The 23,277-nt window shown below is 42.7% G+C and overlaps 1 protein-coding gene across 1 annotated transcript in view; it reads right to left on the bottom strand.

Annotated features, from left to right (window-relative positions):
• Window positions 1–17,298: 17,298 nt before the first annotated feature.
• LOC137993460 (guanine nucleotide-binding protein-like 1) overlaps window positions 17,299–23,277 on the bottom strand; it is a 22,160-nt gene continuing 16,181 nt past the window's right edge. The window contains exons 14-17 of the mRNA XM_068839316.1: window positions 22,340–22,520; window positions 20,665–20,727; window positions 20,484–20,561; window positions 17,299–18,578 (exon numbers count right to left, since the gene is read on the bottom strand). Of these exons, the coding sequence (XP_068695417.1) occupies window positions 18,337–18,578; window positions 20,484–20,561; window positions 20,665–20,727; window positions 22,340–22,520 (564 nt within the window). The 3' untranslated portion in view covers window positions 17,299–18,336. The remainder of the gene's footprint in view (window positions 18,579–20,483; window positions 20,562–20,664; window positions 20,728–22,339; window positions 22,521–23,277) is intronic.

Raw genomic sequence — 23,277 nt, 5'->3', positions numbered from 1 at the left:
TTGTACAACTCGTTTACTATGCCAGATTCAGTTGCAAATTTAAAGAGGGAGAACAATGCTTTTAAAGCACAAGTATCCACAATGGCGGATGAGATCTCGAAATTGAAAGAGATGATAGCGCAACAGATCGGCAATACTGTTAGTCCAACAAGTAACGATGGAGTCCGTAGCGTAGAATTCTTAAGCAAGGAATACGACGACCTTAATTGCTTCAGAGCCATGGCGAAAATAGAACTACAACGCTTGAGCACACCAGCCTTGCCGAGCCAAAGACCAAAGTTGATGCCATTGCAAATGTTATTGATGAGTTTCAGGACCACAGCTTCTTATACAACATTAAAATGGTAGGAGTCCCCGCGAGTTCACCAGATGAATCCGCAGCTTCGACAAGTAGACGTTGTCTACATATATTATTGTTTTATATATATATTTTAAAGAAATGGGAGCCAATGTAACGATCAATGACATTAACAAAGCACATCGTGTCCCCAGCCGAAATGAAAACGGAAACCCAAGCCGATAGTGTGCAGATTTGTTAGAAGATTGGCTATAGATATGGTCATGTCTGTTCGGAAAGAACAGCAGAGTAAATGCGGCTGATGCTGGCCTACCTGAGGATCCTTTACTAAGCGCGGCTAGAATTGTCGATCATCTATCACCAAGAATGCACACTGTTTTTTTTTGTCAAAGAAGAAGTCTTTATCGTTCAACGGGTGGTGTCTGGGTCCATGGTCACATACAAGTTGGAAGAATGGGACGGGACGCCCTTGGGAGGCAGTTTCTACGAACAGGATGTCCAGAAGGTCACCGTGCCGGCTGACGCCTTGTTCCAAATGGAAAAGACTTTACAATGACGTGGACTAGCGGTGAAAGTTCGATATGATAGTTGGGTGCCTCGTTCGGTCTTGACGTATGTATAAAAGTGACCAGAGAAACAAATAAAGAAACGAAAACTGAGAATGCTGTCGTCGCGTTATGCTACTCTCTCGAACAACGTACAATGGGCCGAGTTCCCCAACAACGGACCGTCTGACTTCAAAGCAAGGTTGCCCAAGGATTTGGTCTGTCATGAGGACAACGATGGATGGGAGGTCGAATTGTCCGGTGTGTTGTTGCCTCGTACACCGATCGTCCCGATACCACCAAAGGACATCCTAGTGCATCCAGACACACATTTGTCTAGAAGTAAGAATCCCAATGGATACCTATGCACGTATTCATCCCGCGATGGAGTGCAGAGTCTGAAGACCGTTGGTGTGCCAACAATGCCTACAACGATGACGAGGGCCGTGCCGTGGCGCGTTCGAGTACAAATACCCTATCTGGTTGATTTTGTACGAGATCTGTCTCGTCTACCGGTGGATCTCTTTGCCAGTGGACAAAGGATCGAAGTGATCAGTCAGTTGGCAGACGACGTGTTGAAAGGACGGATTCCGCTATCGAGGTACACGCGACGCAAACTCACGTCGGATCTACGAGATCGGTGTGCATTGAAACCCATGAGCCGTCTCCACAAGAATGGCAAAAAATCATAACGAAGGATCATGAAGGATTTCACACGACGTATCATCATTGTGTCCAAGATCATCTCCAACATGGACGATAATTAGTGTGGTACGTGGATGTACGGTCCTCGTTCGTTTTGTGCCATGCAGGATCAAATCCGACGTCTTCGACATCGCGAACGCGAACAATGCGACATCATAAGTTAATTGATGGACCAACTTCAAGAACGGAATCAAGGTCTAGGTCAACTCGAACGAAAGATTTGCGATTTGAAAAACCAAGTACGTCAACTCGAAGGGCATCTAGAAAGAGAACGTCAAAAGAAACAAACCCTCTACTGTAAAAATATGGAGTCACACGAATGTTGGGATACGGTACGATCAGCGGAAATGACTATGCCATTCCCGTTTTCAAAAACGTGTTTTGGTGGATCCACAACGGCTCTGCCAACTGGAGCAAGTACACAAAGTGGGTTTGACGGACAGTTCTCAAGTAACTAAAGCCGCTTGTCTAAAGGAAAACTCAAATTGTAAACGATTTTATTGATATTAAATGTTGTTGTTGTTATTCACAAATATTAAAAAGTTCTTGACTTGCATGTGTGGTCTTCTTTTACTTTACAAGTATTTACAAAATGTTCTTTATGAAGGCCTTAGCGTCTGTCGGCAGTGCGGTCACTTTCATTGTCCAGCGTTGAAGGGATCATACGAGATTTCCAAAAAATGGAACAGGAACGGCGCGTGGAGGTACTGGCCGCAGCAAAACATCCGTGAGGGCTCTCTCATACAAAGCACTTTTTGGTGACCTTCGGCGAGTAGATAGTTCCTCAAAAACTGGAGGAAGACCAGCAAATGGAGCTTGCCGGTCTCTGTCTGGGCAAAGGAAAGGCAGATGAGACACTGTTTTCTTCCTTCGTCTTTTTCTTCTTTTCTTCTAAGGTTTTCTTTACCAATTCTCTTAATTTGTGAAGCCGTCTCTTCTGTCATCTGGTAAGCACTATGACACACTGAGAAATGACCTACAAACCACTATTTCCGACTTCTCATACCCCCTAGATCAAGGAAGGATAGCATCCCCAAGTCTTCTCACGTGAGGTCTAGAGAAGCTATAAGTAGCAGTATAAGTAGAAGGTCCTCACGTGCAATGAAGGTCACTCAAGGTCCGTAAAAATCCTATCCCGTGTCCCTCTAAACCTAATAAAAGACGGCACATTGCGGCCCTTGGTTCATCTTAGTACTCTCTCTCTCTTAGTCTGCTCCACTGGAGAGACACTTGTACTCTCGAGTGGTCTGCTCCACTGGAGAGACACTTGTACTCTCGAGTGGTCTGCTCCACTGGAGAGACACTTGTACTCTCGAGTGGTCTGCTCCACTGGAGAGACACTTGTACTCTCGAGTGGTCTGCTCCACTGGAGAGACACTTGTACTCTCGAGTGGTCTGCTCCACTGGAGAGACACTTGTACTCTCGAGTGGTCTGCTCCACTGGAGAGACACTTGTACTCTCGAGTGGTCTGCTCCACTGGAGAGACACTTGTACTCTCGAGTGGTCTGCTCCACTGGAGAGACACTTGTACTCTCGAGTGGTCTGCTCCACTGGAGAGACACTTGTACTCTCGAGTGGTCTGCTCCACTGGAGAGACACTTGTACTCTCGAGTGGTCTGCTCCACTGGAGAGACACTTGTACTCTCGAGTGGTCTGCTCCACTGGAGAGACACTTGTACTCTCGAGTGGTCTGCTCCACTGGAGAGACACTTGTACTCTCGAGTGGTCTGCTCCACTGGAGAGACACTTGTACTCTCGAGTGGTCTGCTCCACTGGAGAGACACTTGTACTCTCGAGTGGTCTGCTCCACTGGAGAGACACTTGTACTCTCGAGTGGTCTGCTCCACTGGAGAGACACTTGTACTCTCGAGTGGTCTGCTCCACTGGAGAGACACTTGTACTCTCGAGTGGTCTGCTCCACTGGAGAGACACTTGTACTCTCGAGTGGTCTGCTCCACTGGAGAGACACTTGTACTCTCGAGTGGTCTGCTCCACTGGAGAGACACTTGTACTCTCGAGTGGTCTGCTCCACTGGAGAGACACTTGTACTCTCGAGTGGTCTGCTCCACTGGAGAGACACTTGTACTCTCGAGTGGTCTGCTCCACTGGAGAGACACTTGTACTCTCGAGTGGTCTGCTCCACTGGAGAGACACTTGTACTCTCGAGTGGTCTGCTCCACTGGAGAGACACTTGTACTCTCGAGTGGTCTGCTCCACTGGAGAGACACTTGTACTCTCGAGTGGTCTGCTCCACTGGAGAGACACTTGTACTCTCGAGTGGTCTGCTCCACTGGAGAGACACTTGTACTCTCGAGTGGTCTGCTCCACTGGAGAGACACTTGTACTCTCGAGTGGTCTGCTCCACTGGAGAGACACTTGTACTCTCGAGTGGTCTGCTCCACTGGAGAGACACTTGTACTCTCGAGTGGTCTGCTCCACTGGAGAGACACTTGTACTCTCGAGTGGTCTGCTCCACTGGAGAGACACTTGTACTCTCGAGTGGTCTGCTCCACTGGAGAGACACTTGTACTCTCGAGTGGTCTGCTCCACTGGAGAGACACTTGTACTCTCGAGTGGTCTGCTCCACTGGAGAGACACTTGTACTCTCGAGTGGTCTGCTCCACTGGAGAGACACTTGTACTCTCGAGTGGTCTGCTCCACTGGAGAGACACTTGTACTCTCGAGTGGTCTGCTCCACTGGAGAGACACTTGTACTCTCGAGTGGTCTGCTCCACTGGAGAGACACTTGTACTCTCGAGTGGTCTGCTCCACTGGAGAGACACTTGTACTCTCGAGTGGTCTGCTCCACTGGAGAGACACTTGTACTCTCGAGTGGTCTGCTCCACTGGAGAGACACTTGTACTCTCGAGTGGTCTGCTCCACTGGAGAGACACTTGTACTCTCGAGTGGTCTGCTCCACTGGAGAGACACTTGTACTCTCGAGTGGTCTGCTCCACTGGAGAGACACTTGTACTCTCGAGTGGTCTGCTCCACTGGAGAGACACTTGTACTCTCGAGTGGTCTGCTCCACTGGAGAGACACTTGTACTCTCGAGTGGTCTGCTCCACTGGAGAGACACTTGTACTCTCGAGTGGTCTGCTCCACTGGAGAGACACTTGTACTCTCGAGTGGTCTGCTCCACTGGAGAGACACTTGTACTCTCGAGTGGTCTGCTCCACTGGAGAGACACTTGTACTCTCGAGTGGTCTGCTCCACTGGAGAGACACTTGTACTCTCGAGTGGTCTGCTCCACTGGAGAGACACTTGTACTCTCGAGTGGTCTGCTCCACTGGAGAGACACTTGTACTCTCGAGTGGTCTGCTCCACTGGAGAGACACTTGTACTCTCGAGTGGTCTGCTCCACTGGAGAGACACTTGTACTCTCGAGTGGTCTGCTCCACTGGAGAGACACTTGTACTCTCGAGTGGTCTGCTCCACTGGAGAGACACTTGTACTCTCGAGTGGTCTGCTCCACTGGAGAGACACTTGTACTCTCGAGTGGTCTGCTCCACTGGAGAGACACTTGTACTCTCGAGTGGTCTGCTCCACTGGAGAGACACTTGTACTCTCGAGTGGTCTGCTCCACTGGAGAGACACTTGTACTCTCGAGTGGTCTGCTCCACTGGAGAGACACTTGTACTCTCGAGTGGTCTGCTCCACTGGAGAGACACTTGTACTCTCGAGTGGTCTGCTCCACTGGAGAGACACTTGTACTCTCGAGTGGTCTGCTCCACTGGAGAGACACTTGTACTCTCGAGTGGTCTGCTCCACTGGAGAGACACTTGTACTCTCGAGTGGTCTGCTCCACTGGAGAGACACTTGTACTCTCGAGTGGTCTGCTCCACTGGAGAGACACTTGTACTCTCGAGTGGTCTGCTCCACTGGAGAGACACTTGTACTCTCGAGTGGTCTGCTCCACTGGAGAGACACTTGTACTCTCGAGTGGTCTGCTCCACTGGAGAGACACTTGTACTCTCGAGTGGTCTGCTCCACTGGAGAGACACTTGTACTCTCGAGTGGTCTGCTCCACTGGAGAGACACTTGTACTCTCGAGTGGTCTGCTCCACTGGAGAGACACTTGTACTCTCGAGTGGTCTGCTCCACTGGAGAGACACTTGTACTCTCGAGTGGTCTGCTCCACTGGAGAGACACTTGTACTCTCGAGTGGTCTGCTCCACTGGAGAGACACTTGTACTCTCGAGTGGTCTGCTCCACTGGAGAGACACTTGTACTCTCGAGTGGTCTGCTCCACTGGAGAGACACTTGTACTCTCGAGTGGTCTGCTCCACTGGAGAGACACTTGTACTCTCGAGTGGTCTGCTCCACTGGAGAGACACTTGTACTCTCGAGTGGTCTGCTCCACTGGAGAGACACTTGTACTCTCGAGTGGTCTGCTCCACTGGAGAGACACTTGTACTCTCGAGTGGTCTGCTCCACTGGAGAGACACTTGTACTCTCGAGTGGTCTGCTCCACTGGAGAGACACTTGTACTCTCGAGTGGTCTGCTCCACTGGAGAGACACTTGTACTCTCGAGTGGTCTGCTCCACTGGAGAGACACTTGTACTCTCGAGTGGTCTGCTCCACTGGAGAGACACTTGTACTCTCGAGTGGTCTGCTCCACTGGAGAGACACTTGTACTCTCGAGTGGTCTGCTCCACTGGAGAGACACTTGTACTCTCGAGTGGTCTGCTCCACTGGAGAGACACTTGTACTCTCGAGTGGTCTGCTCCACTGGAGAGACACTTGTACTCTCGAGTGGTCTGCTCCACTGGAGAGACACTTGTACTCTCGAGTGGTCTGCTCCACTGGAGAGACACTTGTACTCTCGAGTGGTCTGCTCCACTGGAGAGACACTTGTACTCTCGAGTGGTCTGCTCCACTGGAGAGACACTTGTACTCTCGAGTGGTCTGCTCCACTGGAGAGACACTTGTACTCTCGAGTGGTCTGCTCCACTGGAGAGACACTTGTACTCTCGAGTGGTCTGCTCCACTGGAGAGACACTTGTACTCTCGAGTGGTCTTGGAAAGGATATTGCTTCAATTTGTACGTGTCATGTACAACAACTTTTCATTTTATGAATAGAAGTCTCCAGTTGAAAAGCATCTCGAGAGTACAAGTTTCCAACGAGTTAACCATTCCAAAAATAAATGTGGCCATTAATTTGCGACTCAGGACAACCATCTTACTTGGCGAAGACAATTATGGTTGATAGTTATAGTCAAAGATTGTTTTTGTGGAAATGGTCCCGTTTAGAACAGTGTGCATGTGTTTGCTTTTTTAAAGGTAAATATTGTTTTGATTACATAGTTTATGTCAAAGAAATGGATTGGAAATGATCGAAAGCGGCTGGGACTAAGAGTTCTTATCCAGTATGACTATCTACCAGGGAACGGAGACAAATTCTCTTTAAAATTGAGATTCTCTTGGGCCAAAAAGGTAATTTTTTTGTTGTTATTCTATAACTAGCTTTAAGAGGCTAGTTATGTATTTTTGTCGGAACGCGATTCTCGTAACGGCACTTATGGTGAGTGAAAATTAGCTTAAAATAACATAAAGGAAAACAGCAAACGTTTGGGGAAATGTTATGGGCAATGTACAAATTTACCTCTTTAGTGTAAAGACGTGTTTTCACCTGCGATGCAATCACAAGCGCAAGCATACGAAGCTAAGTGAAAACGAACGTCGACATTACGCAAGCATAACACCATCCACAAGGAAAACTCCGACAACCCCGTTTTCACGGTGAAATAAGTGCTCTTATGGTCGCGTTTGTTCTTGCGTTTGTGCTTGCGTCGCTTGTGAAAACCAGGCTTAAGGTTAATTGACTCCATTCAAAAAACACACTGAGTATTATAAAATATTATTATATGGCTTGTGTTTGTAGCCGATATAACGCGCACTCTGATTGGCTAATTGTGACTGAGTTGTAGGGCATTATTCTCCCGTCATGCGCCCGGGCCGATTACGGGCTTGCAAAAACAAAGCAAAAGGTAATTAAAAAGCCATATCATAAACTACTTACTAACCGAGATAGCTCGAGCCGTACTGGGGAATATTGGCCTGAGGTCGTTTTTGTTCGGACCTCACTGCGCTCGGTCCGTACTGCCACGACCTCTGGCTAATATTTCCCAGTACGGCCCCCGCGCTCGGTTAGTAAGAAGTTATTATTGCCACCTCTATAGAAAACAGACGAGTAAATATGAAGTGTAATGCTATTCTCAAGAAAGAGCCCTAAGCTATAATTTTCGCTTGTAAACCCGGGTTATCCTTTTACCCTCTTGCTCGCGTAACCCTTGCAACAGAGTTACTCTACCTGCTTGTAAGCGGGGCCTAAAGATGTAAACTGCCTCGTGTCATTTAGGAAGCTTTTTTTCAAAAAATTGAGTGGGCAACAGAGTCCACAAATTAAAACAACGCCGACCTTGAGGCCGGAATCCAAAGATTTTCTCCATAATTCTTTAAGGTTGACTAGTGAGAGTTCCGTAAAGTGGAGTAAAGTCAACTTGCAAGTCTTTTTAAGCGATTTTAAAAGTTTATGACTAAGAAGTCGTTTTGGATGATTAGAAGTTATTTTTATTCTATCTCAATTTTTTGGATGGATAGCCTATCCATGGCTCAGTCTGTAGTAATATTATTTGAAGCTATTTTCTAGATAAGCTTTTTCCTTCAAAGGACATCTGCAGCTTCCTTACAATTTGTCTCTCTGTCGGCAATGCTTTGGTACCTCCGTTCCTCATCACTGCTCAGTCTCATTTTACATCCCCAGGGCCCTTCCCATTCGCAATCATATTCTGAGCCCTAACCCAATACGAGCAGCACTGTTAACTGAAATACGGCGTTACCGAGTTCAATAATTTCAATGGCTAACCGGGTCATTTCGTGCCTGGTTGACGTATTCTGTCATGCGCAACCAAACAAAACCGAAGTGTTTCTGTAAATTTTCAATGAAAACTGTAACTCTACAGATTGGAATTTACGGACCTCTAGATCCTTTGCAAAACTGACCAACGGCAAATCTTTTAAATTATTTAACTTAAGTGGGGTTGTAGAAGTTCCCGGTTCAGGGCGACTTATCACTAGAAGAGGGTTTACAAGGCAAGTAGCGTTACCCTCATACAAGGATAACCCATGCTCTTGAAAACGTGCCAGGGTAACCCTATCTGCCTAATAAACACGCCGCTTGAAAAAAAAAAAAAGAAATGTGCGAGTGCTTGGGTAATCCTAGCACCAGGGTTACCCACCCTCTTGTACAGGCCCTTAATGGTGCAGTGTAGTCGATACCCTTCAGTGAATTGAAAATAATTCTTGCCCTAAAATGAGGCTTGGTAGCTAGACTAATTTGCACATTAGTAGAAGAATAAAACAGGTGTCATTTATGAATAAGGTCTATAGCGCCTTAAACGAGCTTTACAAGTGGCGCACTGAGAATCATCTTACACCACACCCACGGAAATGCGAAATCATGCTTCCTTCTAGTCGCTGGGTGGCAGACCCATTGATTGGGTTAAGGCCATCATTTTTTTTTTCATTCGTTTAGCGTCGTCCGACCGACCCAAAGTTTTGGCATTTTCCAAAAAAAAAATAGGTAACGACGTTTTTAAACCATTTTTGTGTAGCATAGGAGTTTCAGTGGTTGATCCTTTTTCCCACGCTGTCTAAATTTTGCAAAAACATCCACCAACTTTTCCACTACATTGATTTTGGGTTCGTCTTGTTGTTTTCTTGGCTCCACAGCTATGATGCTGGGGTACCAGGACTCCGATTCCGAGAATACTTATGATTTTTTATTTAGGTTTTTTTTTCAATCCGACCGACCAACCCAATATCAGGAAATCCATTCGACGCTAAACAAAAAAAAGGGGATGGCCTAATCAGAGAGCAAACTTCTAGGGATAACAATTTACTCAAGGTCCCACTGCGGGCAACACATTTGCGACGTCAAGAAAACAGTCGTGAATAAACTGAATCTTCTCAAAGCCTCGTGATTTCTACTAACGGACTTGCTAACAGCCTTATATTTCAAATTAATCCTACCATCTATTACCTACTCACTCGTGGTTTGGGGAGGCTGTGACCGTCAGGATTCGTTTCTATCACTTGATAGATTATAATGCAGAACGGCAAAAACAATTTATAGCTTACCAAAAGACATGCCTTCTGAAACCGTGCTTTCGAAATCCAGTTGCAACACCCTTTGAAGTATATATAATTGTTATTAATTAAGTTGATGTGTAAGATCCGAAGCGACAGCGCCTAGCCTATCTCGGCTTGCCGAAGGTCATGTGTCCAGACGTACCACCTCATGAATACCCTTTCACATGGACGCAAGACACATTTTAATTTCAACAGCCGGAGCAATGCTACGAGTTTTTCAATAACACGTGGCGAAAACAAGTACTTTTAAGAGTGAAAGTGAGGAGAGATCCTCTCAATTACCTGGAAAATTAAAAGCAATTGTCTCTGATAGTCACCTTGAAAAATTCAGGTGGCTTCCTAGTGGTAGAGAAGAGAAATCAAATTCCTTAATTAAGTCGTCTTGATAAGCAGCAAGGATCACCCCTACCTTTTATCTATAACCCGCAATTCCAATATATACATTCATTTCATTCAGACACTTTCAAATTGTGAAACTTTCGGAAAATCGAATAGGGTGCGTATCTTCACCCTATTTTTAACTTAAGTAATTCAGTATAATGCTTCAGATTGTAGGTTTTTTCTTCCAATTAATTTGTCTTACTTTAATCTGTATTTTTCTTCACACGACCGCACAAGCTTCACGCTTCATCATCGCGTCTAAATTAAAGCTTTACGTTGAGAGATCTAGACTTCGTCAAGAACTGTGCATGCTCTCCTTTTCTAGAACTGGTCCGAGAGTTTGGAATATGACTCCTAAACTACGAGACTAAAGTAAACCTCTTTAAAACGAACTGCACATACCACTCCTGAAGGTTTTGGAGACTGAGGAAGTTTATGTTCATAGAGCGCACCAGTTTATCTTTCTTTCCTTTCTTTATTTCTAGATTCAGATTAAATTGATTTTTTGTTATAATTTACGTTTACTTATTTTGTAATAGTTTCTTATTTTGAAAATGTTTTTTTCAGAGCAGACGTTGTTGTTGTTGGTTATTATTGCTTCCTTTGAGCCTTTTTTGTTTTGTGTTAATTGTTGCCCATCTTGAACAGCTATACTAGTTGTGGGTACAAATATTCTAAATCTGTCTTATTATAATAAAATGTTGATAGTCTTAAAATGATTATTAAAGTTTAAGGACTACTGGAAACGTCCTTTTTAGATGAGTTATAAGCCGCCTTGTTAGTCCTTTTCTATCTCAAATTCTGGATGGGTCTCCTATCCGGGGCTTCGTAATCAGGCTAATGCACGGTATAATAACTATTGAGGTGTCAAAATACTTAAGCATGAAATACTAATTGGTGACACAGCAAAATATTAAATAAATTATATTAAGCACATACATTTGTTAACAATTTTAAAAAGACTATCTATAAACGTTTCTTAAAATATCCTAATTATTAACTAAGTAAAACTGCTATTAAAATGACTTTAACTACTAAGAGGATAATTTAAAGAACTGCATAAAAACAGTCCGACCCACAGGTCAGGTCATTCCAAATTGAAGATGAATTCAATTTTCTTGTATGATTCTTAAATTATGCAAGTTACTTTCAGCCTTTACACTCTTAGGGAGTCTGCGCCATAGGGAAGGCCCAAAATATTTGATGAAATGCTTGTCGTACGTCACTGTGTTAAACTGGAATTACAAAGTCAGCATTTCTCAAAATATAGTCTCCATCATATTAGGGCCGTTTATACGAGAGAAAATAAGCCGCGGCTAACTCTGGCCGCAGCTTACGTAAGCCGCGAACACCCGGCATAAATGGTACAAAATCTACGTTCACGGCTTTCTCAAGCCGCGGCTTATCCTGGCCGCGGAGTTTATACTCGTATAAATAGTTCCTTTCGCGGCTTAAGTAAGCCGGGGCCAGAGTTAGCCGCGGCTTATTTACTCTCGTATAAACGGCCCTATTGTGTAAATAGATTAGCTTTATAAATCAGACAGGTGCCCTGCTTAGCTTTGAACACAAGTATAGCAAGAGATTATAAAGGTAAGAGAAGTAATCTCTCTAACCCTATTCCCATCGTAATCCCTCTTAAGTTATTTTTAGGTCTCCTGCGAGATCCGGTATTTCCACGAGGGTTAACTGATAGCCAATCACATTTCCCCATTTTTACCAATGCTGACAGCTGAGCGAATTGCCACGCAATAATTCGCGTCGTTCGCGATTTACCATCAAACAAAAATGGCGGAGGATGTTGAGACAAAAGCGTATATACATTTTGTGGACGAAAGTGACTTGTTGACTACAGAGTTATGCGATTACAACGACTTATGTTTTGAAACCTGTATCTTGGAAGGAACGAGTTATGTAACCGACAGGATTTTCTACAGAATGGCAAATGGAAGACTATAGTCGATAAGTACGATCTATCTGACTTTAATAAACGCATTCTCGGTTTCCTTTGCGGGATTAAAATATGATGACTTAATTCTTATATGGTGATAAAGTAGACAGATAGAGCTCAACAACAGTACCAAACATGAAAGGAAAACTTGAATCAAGCCACCGAAAAAATTTTTGAACCCGTGTTATCGGATTCAAGTGAATTTGCAAAGCACGTATTTTAAATACAGCTGTCTCCTTAAAAAAAAGATTTAACACGGTTTCGTTTATGGCACAACCTTGATGTGGTATCATTGAAAACTAGACAATTAAGCGATTTCAGTTATTGATGTTTGAAGCCTGTATCTTGAAAGGATCGAGTTTTATAAGCGACAGAATTTTGTAAACATTGGCAATTCGCAGACGACAGTCAACAAGTAATATATCGCTGACTTGGTTAAAGCGCTCTTGATTTTCTTCGCGGGATTAAAATGTGACGACTTAATTCTTAGATATTCATAAATTAGACAGATATCAGACATGAAAAGAAAACTTGAACAGACAGTGCGATAAAAATATTAATGTATGAACAAGTGGTATCGGATGGAAGTCAATTTGCAAAGCACGCATGTTAAATATACCTGCATCTTTCAAAATTATTAAACTCGGTTTCGTACATTGGACAGTGTTGAAATTGGTGTCACTGTAAACAACACAGGTAAGCGATTTGAATGATATATCTTTGCATCTTTTATCTCGAAAGTAACGAGTTTTATAGGCGACAGAATTTTGTACACAATGAAATATCGCGGACTACAGTCACTAAGTAACATATTCCTGACTTGGTCAACGCGTTCTGGATTTTCTTAGCGGACTTAAACTGTGGTGACTTAATTCTATGATATTCATAAATTAGACAGCTAACGCTTTCAAACAGTACCACACATGACAGAAAATTTTAATTGACCGCAAGATAAAAATTTTTAAAACCGTAAGATCGGATTGAAGTCAATTTGCAACGCACGTGTAAAATATAGCTCCCTCTCAGGCAAAATTATTTAACACGGTTTCCTACATTAGACAATCGTAAAATTGGTATCAGAGTGAATTATTCAGTTAACCGATTTCCATGATATATGATTGCAAACTGTATCTTGACAGGGACGAGTTTTGTAAGCGACAGAATTTTGTAGACGATGAGAAAGTGCGCACTAAAATGGACAAGTAACGCAATGCAACCAAGGTAAACATATCCGTCTGCATCTGTCAAAATTATTTAACACGGTTTGATAGATTGGAAATTCTTCAAATTGGTATTACTGTAAACTAGACAGTTAAGCAATTCCAAGGATGTATGTTTGAAACCTGTATCTTGCAGACAAGGAATTTTATCACGCCATGAAACTCAATTTTGAAAACGGAGAGTGGCTTCATACAGAATTTGCTGCACTCTCTCTCCTCCACGAAACTTCCACGTAACGCGCGCGGTAACATCCGCGGGAAAATTGATATCATCTAAAAATAACCTAAGAGGGATTACGATGGGAATAGGGCCAGTATGAGGGATTACTTCTCTTACCTTTATAATCTCTTGAGTATAGCTATCTCCTGAAGTCTACGATACATGAAGTTTACGATGTAAACAGTATGTATCTTTTCTTGAGATTGTGATCATTTCAGAGAGTTAGATTCAGTTGCATGCTTTTTTACCTATTTTTTTCTTCATTGCCACCGAACAGGTAAAAATATGAGCAAATATTAAATTAACGCTGCTGTCCGACAATCAACTACTCCCCGCCCCCGCGCCCGCTCCACCCCCACCCCCTGTACATTTAGACATTTTCAGTCCAAGCATTGACGAATTTACTCGTCTGATGACGTATAGCGAAAAACTGATTTTGCATTTTGTTTTTACATGTTTTTAAATTCATTCTTGCTATGTAACATCAGATGAAAAAGCTGGATCAACTTGGTGTCCCATACACTGGGTGCCAGGTTCTATTTTTCTTTGGCGAGGAGCAAGCGGTTAAAACGGAGAGGCGATATTTTTCGCCTCTCCGTTTTAACCGCTCGCTCCTCGACAAAGAGAAATAGAACCTCTGGCACCCAGGGTAGGTTTCCCAACATTTTGGTTGGAATACAGCAGAAGCTACATCGACCACAGTCAGTCCCACGGCCATCGACCTTATGTTCAGATGTTTCGGCCTGCAATATTTTGTTCACTTATTACATGCCTACACGTCATTACTCAGGAAAAATAGTAACCAAATTATTTTTACGATCTAATTCACTTCGTTGAAACGAACGTAGATTTTACATTTCCTGTTTCCTATTTTAATAGGTATTTTGTTGTCTAATTAAAATTAGACAACAAAATGCAATACATTTAGAATGGATACTCTTGCAGAGTAGCACGTTAAATCCAATTATCACTATACATGTTAAAGCAAGTCACTGAGACTTACCACAAAAAATCTGATCATCAGAGACAGGCGTGAGCGGACCTTTGCCGTTTCTCATCGACACGTTTGAAGTCTTTTGCCTGCTTTCTTTCCTTGCTGGCCGCTTCTATTGCCTGTTGTTCATGGACGCAAACTCCGACGGTCAGATTCGTATTCTTCGACGTCTTTGTACCAATCGAAGATCTTTGCTTCCGCTTGTGGATGAGCTTTTTTGTCCTCAGTAACGAGAGAGGCTGTGCTGCTGCTGTTGGTTTCTTCAGTTCAATGCTTGTATCTGGACCATGTCTGTGTCGAACGCCTGTTTTGCCTCGAGTTTCTTTCCCTGGGTGAGGATCAAGTTGAGTTGACATTAATTAATACCTAAAAGGACCAACTAAGGCTTGTTGAACCAACGCATGGTTCTCGGAAGTTGCAAACTCACCGGGTTATCTTCTTGTGTCGGCTATTCTTTCGTCTTCCTCGATGTCGGACATCACCAACGGATTCGAAAGAAGCTTTAAACAACTCAGCGCGTAACTCGTAGACTACTTTGCGATAGAGAAAATGAATGCTCTGCAAAACCCCTTATAAATAGGCAATTATCTGTAGGTGGTTTGCAAACAATCTCTAGAGACACAAATAACAATGTTGCAATGAAGAATTGCTGGTAGACGAACAAAAGGAGCTAATGAGAAAACTTTTCTTTTTGTCCACCAACATCGTGGCGATAACCTAACGTGAAAACCAACATAGGCAATTCCGAGGGGAACAGCCTTAATCGTGTAAATTCAGCGGGCGTTGCACGGTCACACTTGCGAGAAGCACAGTGTAATACTAGTGTTGACAGTACTCTAGTGTCAACTCACTGGTGTTGAATCCTTAGGGTAACACTGAACAATAGAACTTGATTTGACGCTAGACTGAGTGTCCGCAACCATTATCCTTTTTCTCAATACCTTTCATACCAATAGAAAATACATACATTATTCGATCATAGTGAGGGACAACAGTCTTTGTGCGCGATAACGTTTGACTACCTAATTTCACCACCAAGCCCCGACTTGTAAATTTTATTATAAGCTAAATGATAAAGGAGCAAACTTGTAAAGAAAACCCACCTGCGGACAGTATTCCATGTCCAGATAACGAGAATAATGTTGTGCAAACGAGGCTCGTTGGTGAATTTTGAGCCTATTTCGTAATCATGCATAAGGCCTATTGTCACCCACAAATTATTGGATAGTGACGAATGACAATTGTAACCCACAAATTATTGCAGCTGAAGCCACATTTCTAGCCACTGTTGTGTACAAAGGCAAACGCTTTCAAAATCCAGCTGAAAATCAAGCCATTCTGGATATAAAAACACACTTCAAGCCGACTGAAACCTTTCAGTACACTCATTTTTCCTCTAGTCACCCACCGGGTGTCAAACAAGGATACGTGAAGGGCGAAGCCCGAAGACTTCTTCGCACTTACTCTTCAAGAACAACTAGAGAACATTTACAAATGCAAATCAAGTCTCCGTGCTTGAGGCTATCCGAAACTTCTGATTGAGACACTACTTTCAGACATCAAATTCACAGAAAGGGAATCCGCGCTGAAGCAAAGCACGAAAGCCCTAAAGATATCTTGCCCTTAGTGACACAGTATCACCCGACAGTACCAAACCTAAAACATGTTTTATTACGAAATTGGCACTTGATACAAAACCAGCCTTCTCTACCATTGCATAGGTTTTCTGCTCTCAAAAGACGTTTGTCATTCTTAGTTCGCTCACAAAGAAACATAACCTTATGATTGCCCAATTAACAGGCGCTGCAGCTGATGTCGCAAAAGAAAAATTCTTATGACCAATACTCTTTTTGAAGAGTTCCGTAAGGTAGCTTTAGCCATCATCCTCAAGGTTATTTACTACTTCACTCAAGATGACCCACAGCATAGAATGACAAGAGCGCTGGAAATAGTCCTCTAGTAGCATAGCCAATCAAAATGCAGGATTTGCATTAGTCCACTAGTTGGGTGATATTTTGTTATGACAAACGTTTTCAGTTTTTTGTGCAAAACTGCTGGAAAGACTGCAAAAAAACAGTTTTCATAAAACGTTGTATTTTGAGGCTAAAAAGAACGTTTTGCACAATTTTGCAATGGCACCGTGCCAATTAGCCATATTATTCCAAGCGTTGTAAATTATTCATTGTTACAAATTAGCGGAACAATAATTGTTCCCTTAAATTTTTTTTTTTTCTTTTAAATATTATTACACCAAAGTTAGCAAATGAAAATACATTCGGACGTGTTAGTGGTGGGGGAGGGGGGGGGGGGGGGAAGATATACAACCGATCTCCGTTATTTTTACCAAACGGTGATTATGTATTTCCTCTGTTTATCGTCGTCCGTCGTCCGACGGATTCCTATCTTTGAATTTTCAAGACAGAAAAAAGATACGAGGAAAGCACTCTTTTAAGCTTTCACAATTTTTAAATCTTTTATTCCAAAATACAAACCTGTACAGCCCCCCGGCATTTGTTCAAACGATCGATAGCGCTATCATTATTCAGTGGATAAGTCCACCTTTTCAACAACTGGGGCCAGATTTTAAGTGCACTTTCAACTTCAACCCCAAAGTATATTTGACCATCGCTTTCTACCCGCGTGGGAGGAAAATATGTAATCGCCTAGTTTCCACTCGTTACTGCCCCCTGCCACTCACTCTTTGTAAGGGACTGCGTGGTTTTAAGGAGAACTGGGCATTTTTGCACATATCACTGCAACGTTCCAAAAACAAAATAAAAAGGAAACAAAAAAGGGAAAAAAGGTTTTGGACAAATAATGCAAAAATAAATACTACTAATAAACCACTTTATTTCCAATTATTATGATTGGTATTATGAAATCGATCTCGATTTTCAACTGAATGAAATCCAAGGTCGATTGAAATCGTGCTCGATTTGTCGCTTACCAACCTAGAGGTCGATAAGAAGTCAAGCTCGAAAAATAACGATGACAAAAAGATACGAGATCTAGTTCGTATTTTCATTTGGAACTCGAAAGGGTCAACATCCGGTGGAGCCGATCATGTTCAGACGCGTTAAACTTGAAGTTCGAGCTCGCTTTCAAATTCGTGGGTTCAATTCCCACCCTGGTCAGAGTTTTTCTGTCCTTGTGTGGGCCCATTTCCATTAGTAGGGCTAACGCTCACATGGTTCATATGGAGTACAAAACTAGCACTTCACATTACACTCTAATCAGTTAAGTCTGTTGAAATATAAGTGCTACACGGCCAACGTTTGTAAAAACGTAACCCTTCCTTGAACTGGAAGAAAGCCGAGTTGGGCCTTGGAATTATTTAAACATGAAGACCCTTTTGTTGTTGTTGTTAAATTTTTTTTCCTGACAGTTTTCCTCTGCCGTAAATCTTGGGGTCTCAAATATCATAGATCCCGCCTGACCTTTACCTATTATCACCAGTACATCATATTTTATTTTACACCTCCTTTAAAAAAAAAAGAAATTAAAATGTCTTTTTCTTTAAAGGAGATCGTTGTGTGACGAGAGGTTGTTTAGAAGCCAGAAACTCAGTAAAAGAAAATGTTCTATCATTAGTCTGTCCAGTTAATTGAATCATTCGAAGATGAACTAAAAACCTTTACGCCAGTGGACAAGTTTCTGCCTGGAAAGTGAACAAAGTCTTAGCCAGGAAAAAAAATCTGAACTTTTTTGGTCAGCCAGGAACAATGTTTTTCATATCCCAGTGAGCAATACGCGGTTAGAGTTAAAGCCCAGCCAGCTCCCACTCGAATGATTTTTTTTTTAGCCAGCCAGCGCGAAAACAGTCTGCAGAGCTGCTCTTTCGTGGAGCGGTTTGGTTGGGTACTCCTGTTTACTCGTCCGACAAAAGAGCAAATGGATTTCTGGACCCGATCTCGCTTTCCTCGCCCTCCTGTTCATCATCTCCATCGCTACTTGGTCTCTCGTCTCTCTTGCTCTTGCCCGGAGGGACAAGCAAATGCGCTACCATGTCGGCATCTCCTTCATGCTCCTGCTGTCGTAATCGTCTGCTTTCCGAGTGTCTTTCCTGTAGAAGTGCAATTTCTTGCGTTTCAGGGTGTTGCTGCCACATAGCTGTTGATCATGAGAGAAATGAAGTCCGTCACAAAAGCATGATGTTTGGTCACAAGAGCAAAATTCTATGCAGTTTTAAAACTGCGAGAACATTTCTCTTAGCCTGCAAGCAGACTTCCCGGAAGCAAGCTCGATGCCGAAGAGGGAAATCTTGCCCTCTCTCGACCCTTCCAGAGTGCTCCCGGAAAGCCTGCTCGCATGTTATTTTTGCATATTAGGAGAAGTGACTTTCACCGGCTTGAAAACCACTCACCACATTATCAGCCAACCAGAGGCATGGTAACTCCAATTCTGATATCTTATATTTATTTTGTGCTCAACTCTGCACAGTCTTCAGGTAAAAAAATAATTGGAAATGTGACAGCCAAAATTTATTTGAAAGAAACCTTTTCGTCTATTTGATGCTTCATTATTCAAGGAAAAGGTTCTTCAGGAAAGGATTTGATCCTGAAATTTATTTTGTTGCGTATAGTAGTTTGACACGATTGGATTCCTTGCCTTCACGCACGCAATGAATACACCCTTTTAATAAGTCTAATATATGCCGTTTTCCGCTAATGACGTCGAACTCTTGCTTTGAAATTTTATTTAGAAATGTACATAGGCCTAAAACTTTTCCGATTTCGTTTCTTGTTTGAAGCCTTTGTACATTTCTGAATAAATTTTAAAAGCATTAGTTTGACGTCATTAGCGGAAAACGGCATATATTACACTTATTAAAAGGGTGTATAGGAAGGGTTTTTTTTGCCTCTAAATGTCTAATAGCAAATATGTTGTTTGTTTAAAAAAAATTCTCACTGGAAAAGGTTTTATGAAATTTAGCTGATAGCTGAGATTCCAGCACTACCATCTTGACCCTCCTTTGTGAATTCATCATGTTGTAATATTGGAGCTTAACAAATTTGCATACGCGGGTTGACATGTGATACGCGAGGATCCCATGAATTTTTTCATTCTGACAAATGATGAATAGGTAGCCAAGTTTTTAACGTCACAAAAATATCTGTTTTTTCATTATCGATTCAGCGTTATATACAAAAACTATGTTATTTTTTCCTTCATTTATCTTTTGGCTTGTCTTTGACTGTTAACTCCCGGCTTTTACGGTACTTTCTGGTGCAAACGTAAAGCAAAAATGTTTTTTGACCTGGCATCAGGTTAGACTGAAAAGAAGAGGAGTTATGAAGCGGAAACAACAGCTTCAGTCCTTCCTTAGTGTGTGCAATAAACTTTTGCTAAGTGCAACTGCAAGACATGTATGACATGCAGGAAACGTCCCTCAGAACAATTTGCAGTTAGTTTTTTTGCAAACTATTTAAAGAAGAAACGAGTGAGTTTTACTCAAGAGCGTGTTTTGTTATCTTTAAACTGAATTTATTACTGAAAGCTTAAAAAATTGAAAGACCTCAAAATGGGACAGGACATTATAAAATAATTAAACCTCTGAACGTGAGCCAAAGGGCCTCTGCTGGAACGGCCTCTGGGTGACCCTTCAAAACGTCTTAATGACCCCCCCCCCCCCCACTTGAAAAAATTAACCGGAACGCTGCAGTTCAATGCCCCCCAACTCAGTGCCTTATGGTTTTTGTGTAACACATACCAAAGGTAACCCAGTGTACGCTCATGGAGCGTCTAGTTTGTATTTCGTCTAAGCTTCATCATTTGTTTGAGTCAAATATTGTGTGCACTCACCTTTGTGCAACGGACACAACATGGCGCCAAACGTAAAGGGGCAAAAATGCTAAGCGGTTGGGTCACGCAAAATTTCTCTTTTTGTTTCAAGAAAGCCTGTTGTTCGCCCCAATGTTTTAGCAAGCAATACACGAAAATCAGTACACAACAAAGTCTACGGGGAATGAAGTAAACTTAGTTAAATATTTGAAACTTTACAGAAGAAGGACTGACCTCGCTTGGCCACAAAACCTGGTGGGTAGACGCACATTACAATCTTGCCGTCTACTGCAAGTCTTAAGAGGCTGTTCGCTGAATGTAATAAAGGAAATAAACCATATTGTAGCATGAGTACATAAGCAAGAATAACGGCGATCCACGCTGGGAAGGTAAAGCATATTTGCAACGTACTAACCTCCTCGATAAACATCGGATCGCCCCGCTTTGGCCGTTTGGAAACCTCGCTTATGGGCCCAAGCTAAAAGCAAAAGAACGGAGGGGGTTGGTTTCTCATAAACTGTAGTGCTTTGTCGGTGGCGGGGGGAAACACGAAAATTTAGCTTTATCAAATGCGTTATACGTGTTACTAACCCTTGTTTTCTCGGTCCGTACTGTAAAATTACGGACCGAGTTTTTTTGCGCGGACCACTAATCAACACGCAAAAACGAGGATTCGTAAGTTTACAGTACCGACCGAGAAAACGAGGTTAGTAAGGTGTTTACTGCTTTCAAAATTAGAAGACAATTTCTGTGCATAGGGTGAGCTTTAGTTAATTTTCGTTCGTCTGCATTTTCAGCGCCATCTTGAATTACGTCATACGTGCATTAAAAAGTCATATGCGCAAATGACGATCGCGCACCTCATGATTGTTTGTTCCTATAAGACTGTTTCTTTCCCAACCCGTCTCCTTTGCTTCCAAAGCGACTGTCGAACGCAATCCCGGCTTCAATAATCCGAGGTTACTACTAGTTATATCTCTGTGGTAATCAGCCGCACGGGAAAGGAAACTAGTTGAAGTCAAGCGGAAGGTTCAACTGTCACAAAGATTGCCGTGCGAAAATCCGAAAAACCAAATCTTTTTGGCTGTTTGAAATAGTTGCTTGCAAGATTCAAACAGTTAACTTCACAAGTTCATGCAACAAAAACGACATGAAAAACTTGCTAGAGAACGTTTAACCAAATTTCTAATTTAGCGGGCCGTTCCCGCTAATTTAGCCATGCAATCACAGCGCGTGTACTATCTCAGAGATAAAATAAAATAAAGCTATTATATCTCTCAGATAGTAGGCGTGCTGGCATTGGCTAAATTAGTGGTCGTATTGTACAGTGCGGCCCGCTGTACGGTCCGCTAAATTTGACATTTGGATAACACATTCTCTAGCAAGTTTTTTATGTCGTTTCTATTACATAAACTTGTAGTCTAGTTTTGTCTAACTGATTTTCGTTATCCAGGTGGTGAGGATCACATCACTGTGGAAGCTCGGTGTAAAAGGCCATTTCTGAGCTCCTGTCTGCATCCTCTTCAAAGCAAGTCTATGGGCGAAGTTTTTCTCATGAAAATTAGTTTTCATTTATATGTAAAGTAGAACTAATTACCATCACAAAAACTTCGCACTTAGACTCGCTTTGAAGAGGAGGCAGACGTGAACTTCGGTCATGGCCTATTAGTGTGCTGGTTTGGCTGTCTCCATAAAGACTAACGCGCTCTCAAATAAGCCGCCTCGCCAGCAACACAGTGCCACCAAACAAATCACAATAACAAAGAATTTTAAAGACGCAAATGGTTAATTTTATATTTAGAAACTTTGGATAAAAGTGGAATAGCCAAAGTTTCTGGATTTCAAGTTTAGCAGACAAGATTTTCAGGAAACACGAGCTTACCGCCGTTTCAAGGAAGATTTGTTTTAACAAAGTGATTTCTTTTCGGGCAAAAATTTCGAACTTCGCGAAAAGAAATCACTTCGACTGAAGTACAGGGAGTCCTATGAAACAGCACGTTCCCGACTTCAGGAAACCGTGTCACCTCTTGACCTGAATCACATTTGCTCCACCATTGAGGCAAAATCGTCAAAATTATATACTTCCTTACCGTTGCACACATCCCATGCAGACCAAGCGTGGTTATCGTCTCCCACCCCTAACTCCTTATCTGAGTCGTCTCTGGAATGAACCAGCTGCAGGAGATTTACAAGGGGTACTCTGGAGGCTAGATATCCAATAACACTGTAAGGTTCTTGAACTTGAGAAATGGGATACATTCCGGACAGGATCTTAAAAGACAAGAAAATCGATATTTCTTTCCAATAAAGCTAACGCCCGCTTTTCCCCTTTATTTTCTCGTTCACCGTGCGAAGCACAAGTTTGACAAATTTCAGTGGAAAACAAGGCAACTTAGATCACAGTATGCGTAGCACGTGTCACGTGTATTAGTTTGGTGCAATAATGGTCTTGACATTTTTGCCGATGTTGACCTGCAAATACTTGTTTTATAATGACCGACGATGCGATCGAAGCGCCATCTTTTACAGTTCAATTTTACGATAAAAAGTTCTAAAAAGACTCTCTTGTTACCTTCGGATACTTAGGAATAAAGACCCGAGAGCTCCTTCGCAGGAGTCGAACCTACGACCTTCCGATTACTAGTTCGGGTGCTCTACCACTGAGCTATAGGGGATGATCGGAAAAATCCGAGTGCTCCTTTCCAGGAGTCGAACCTTCGACCTTCCGATTACTAGTTCGGTTGCTCTACCACTGAGCTATAGGGGATGATCGGAAAAATCCGAATGCTCCTTTGCAGGAGTCGAACTTACGACTTTCCGATTACTAGTTCGGATGCTCTACCACTGAGCTATAGGAGATGATCGGAAAAATCCGAGTGCTCCTTTGCAGGAGTCGAACTTACGATCTTCCGATTACTAGTTCGGATGCTCTACCACTGAGTTATAGGGAATGATTGGAAAAATCCGAATGCTCTTTCGAACCTACGACCTTCCTATGACTAGCTCGGATGCTCTGCCACCGATCTAT

Source organism: Montipora foliosa, chromosome 2 (genome assembly GCF_036669935.1).
Source record: "Montipora foliosa isolate CH-2021 chromosome 2, ASM3666993v2, whole genome shotgun sequence".
NCBI lineage: Eukaryota > Metazoa > Cnidaria > Anthozoa > Scleractinia > Acroporidae > Montipora > Montipora foliosa.
The sequence above is the reverse complement of the archived record's forward strand: the minus strand, read 5'-3'. Positions and strand labels throughout refer to the sequence as shown.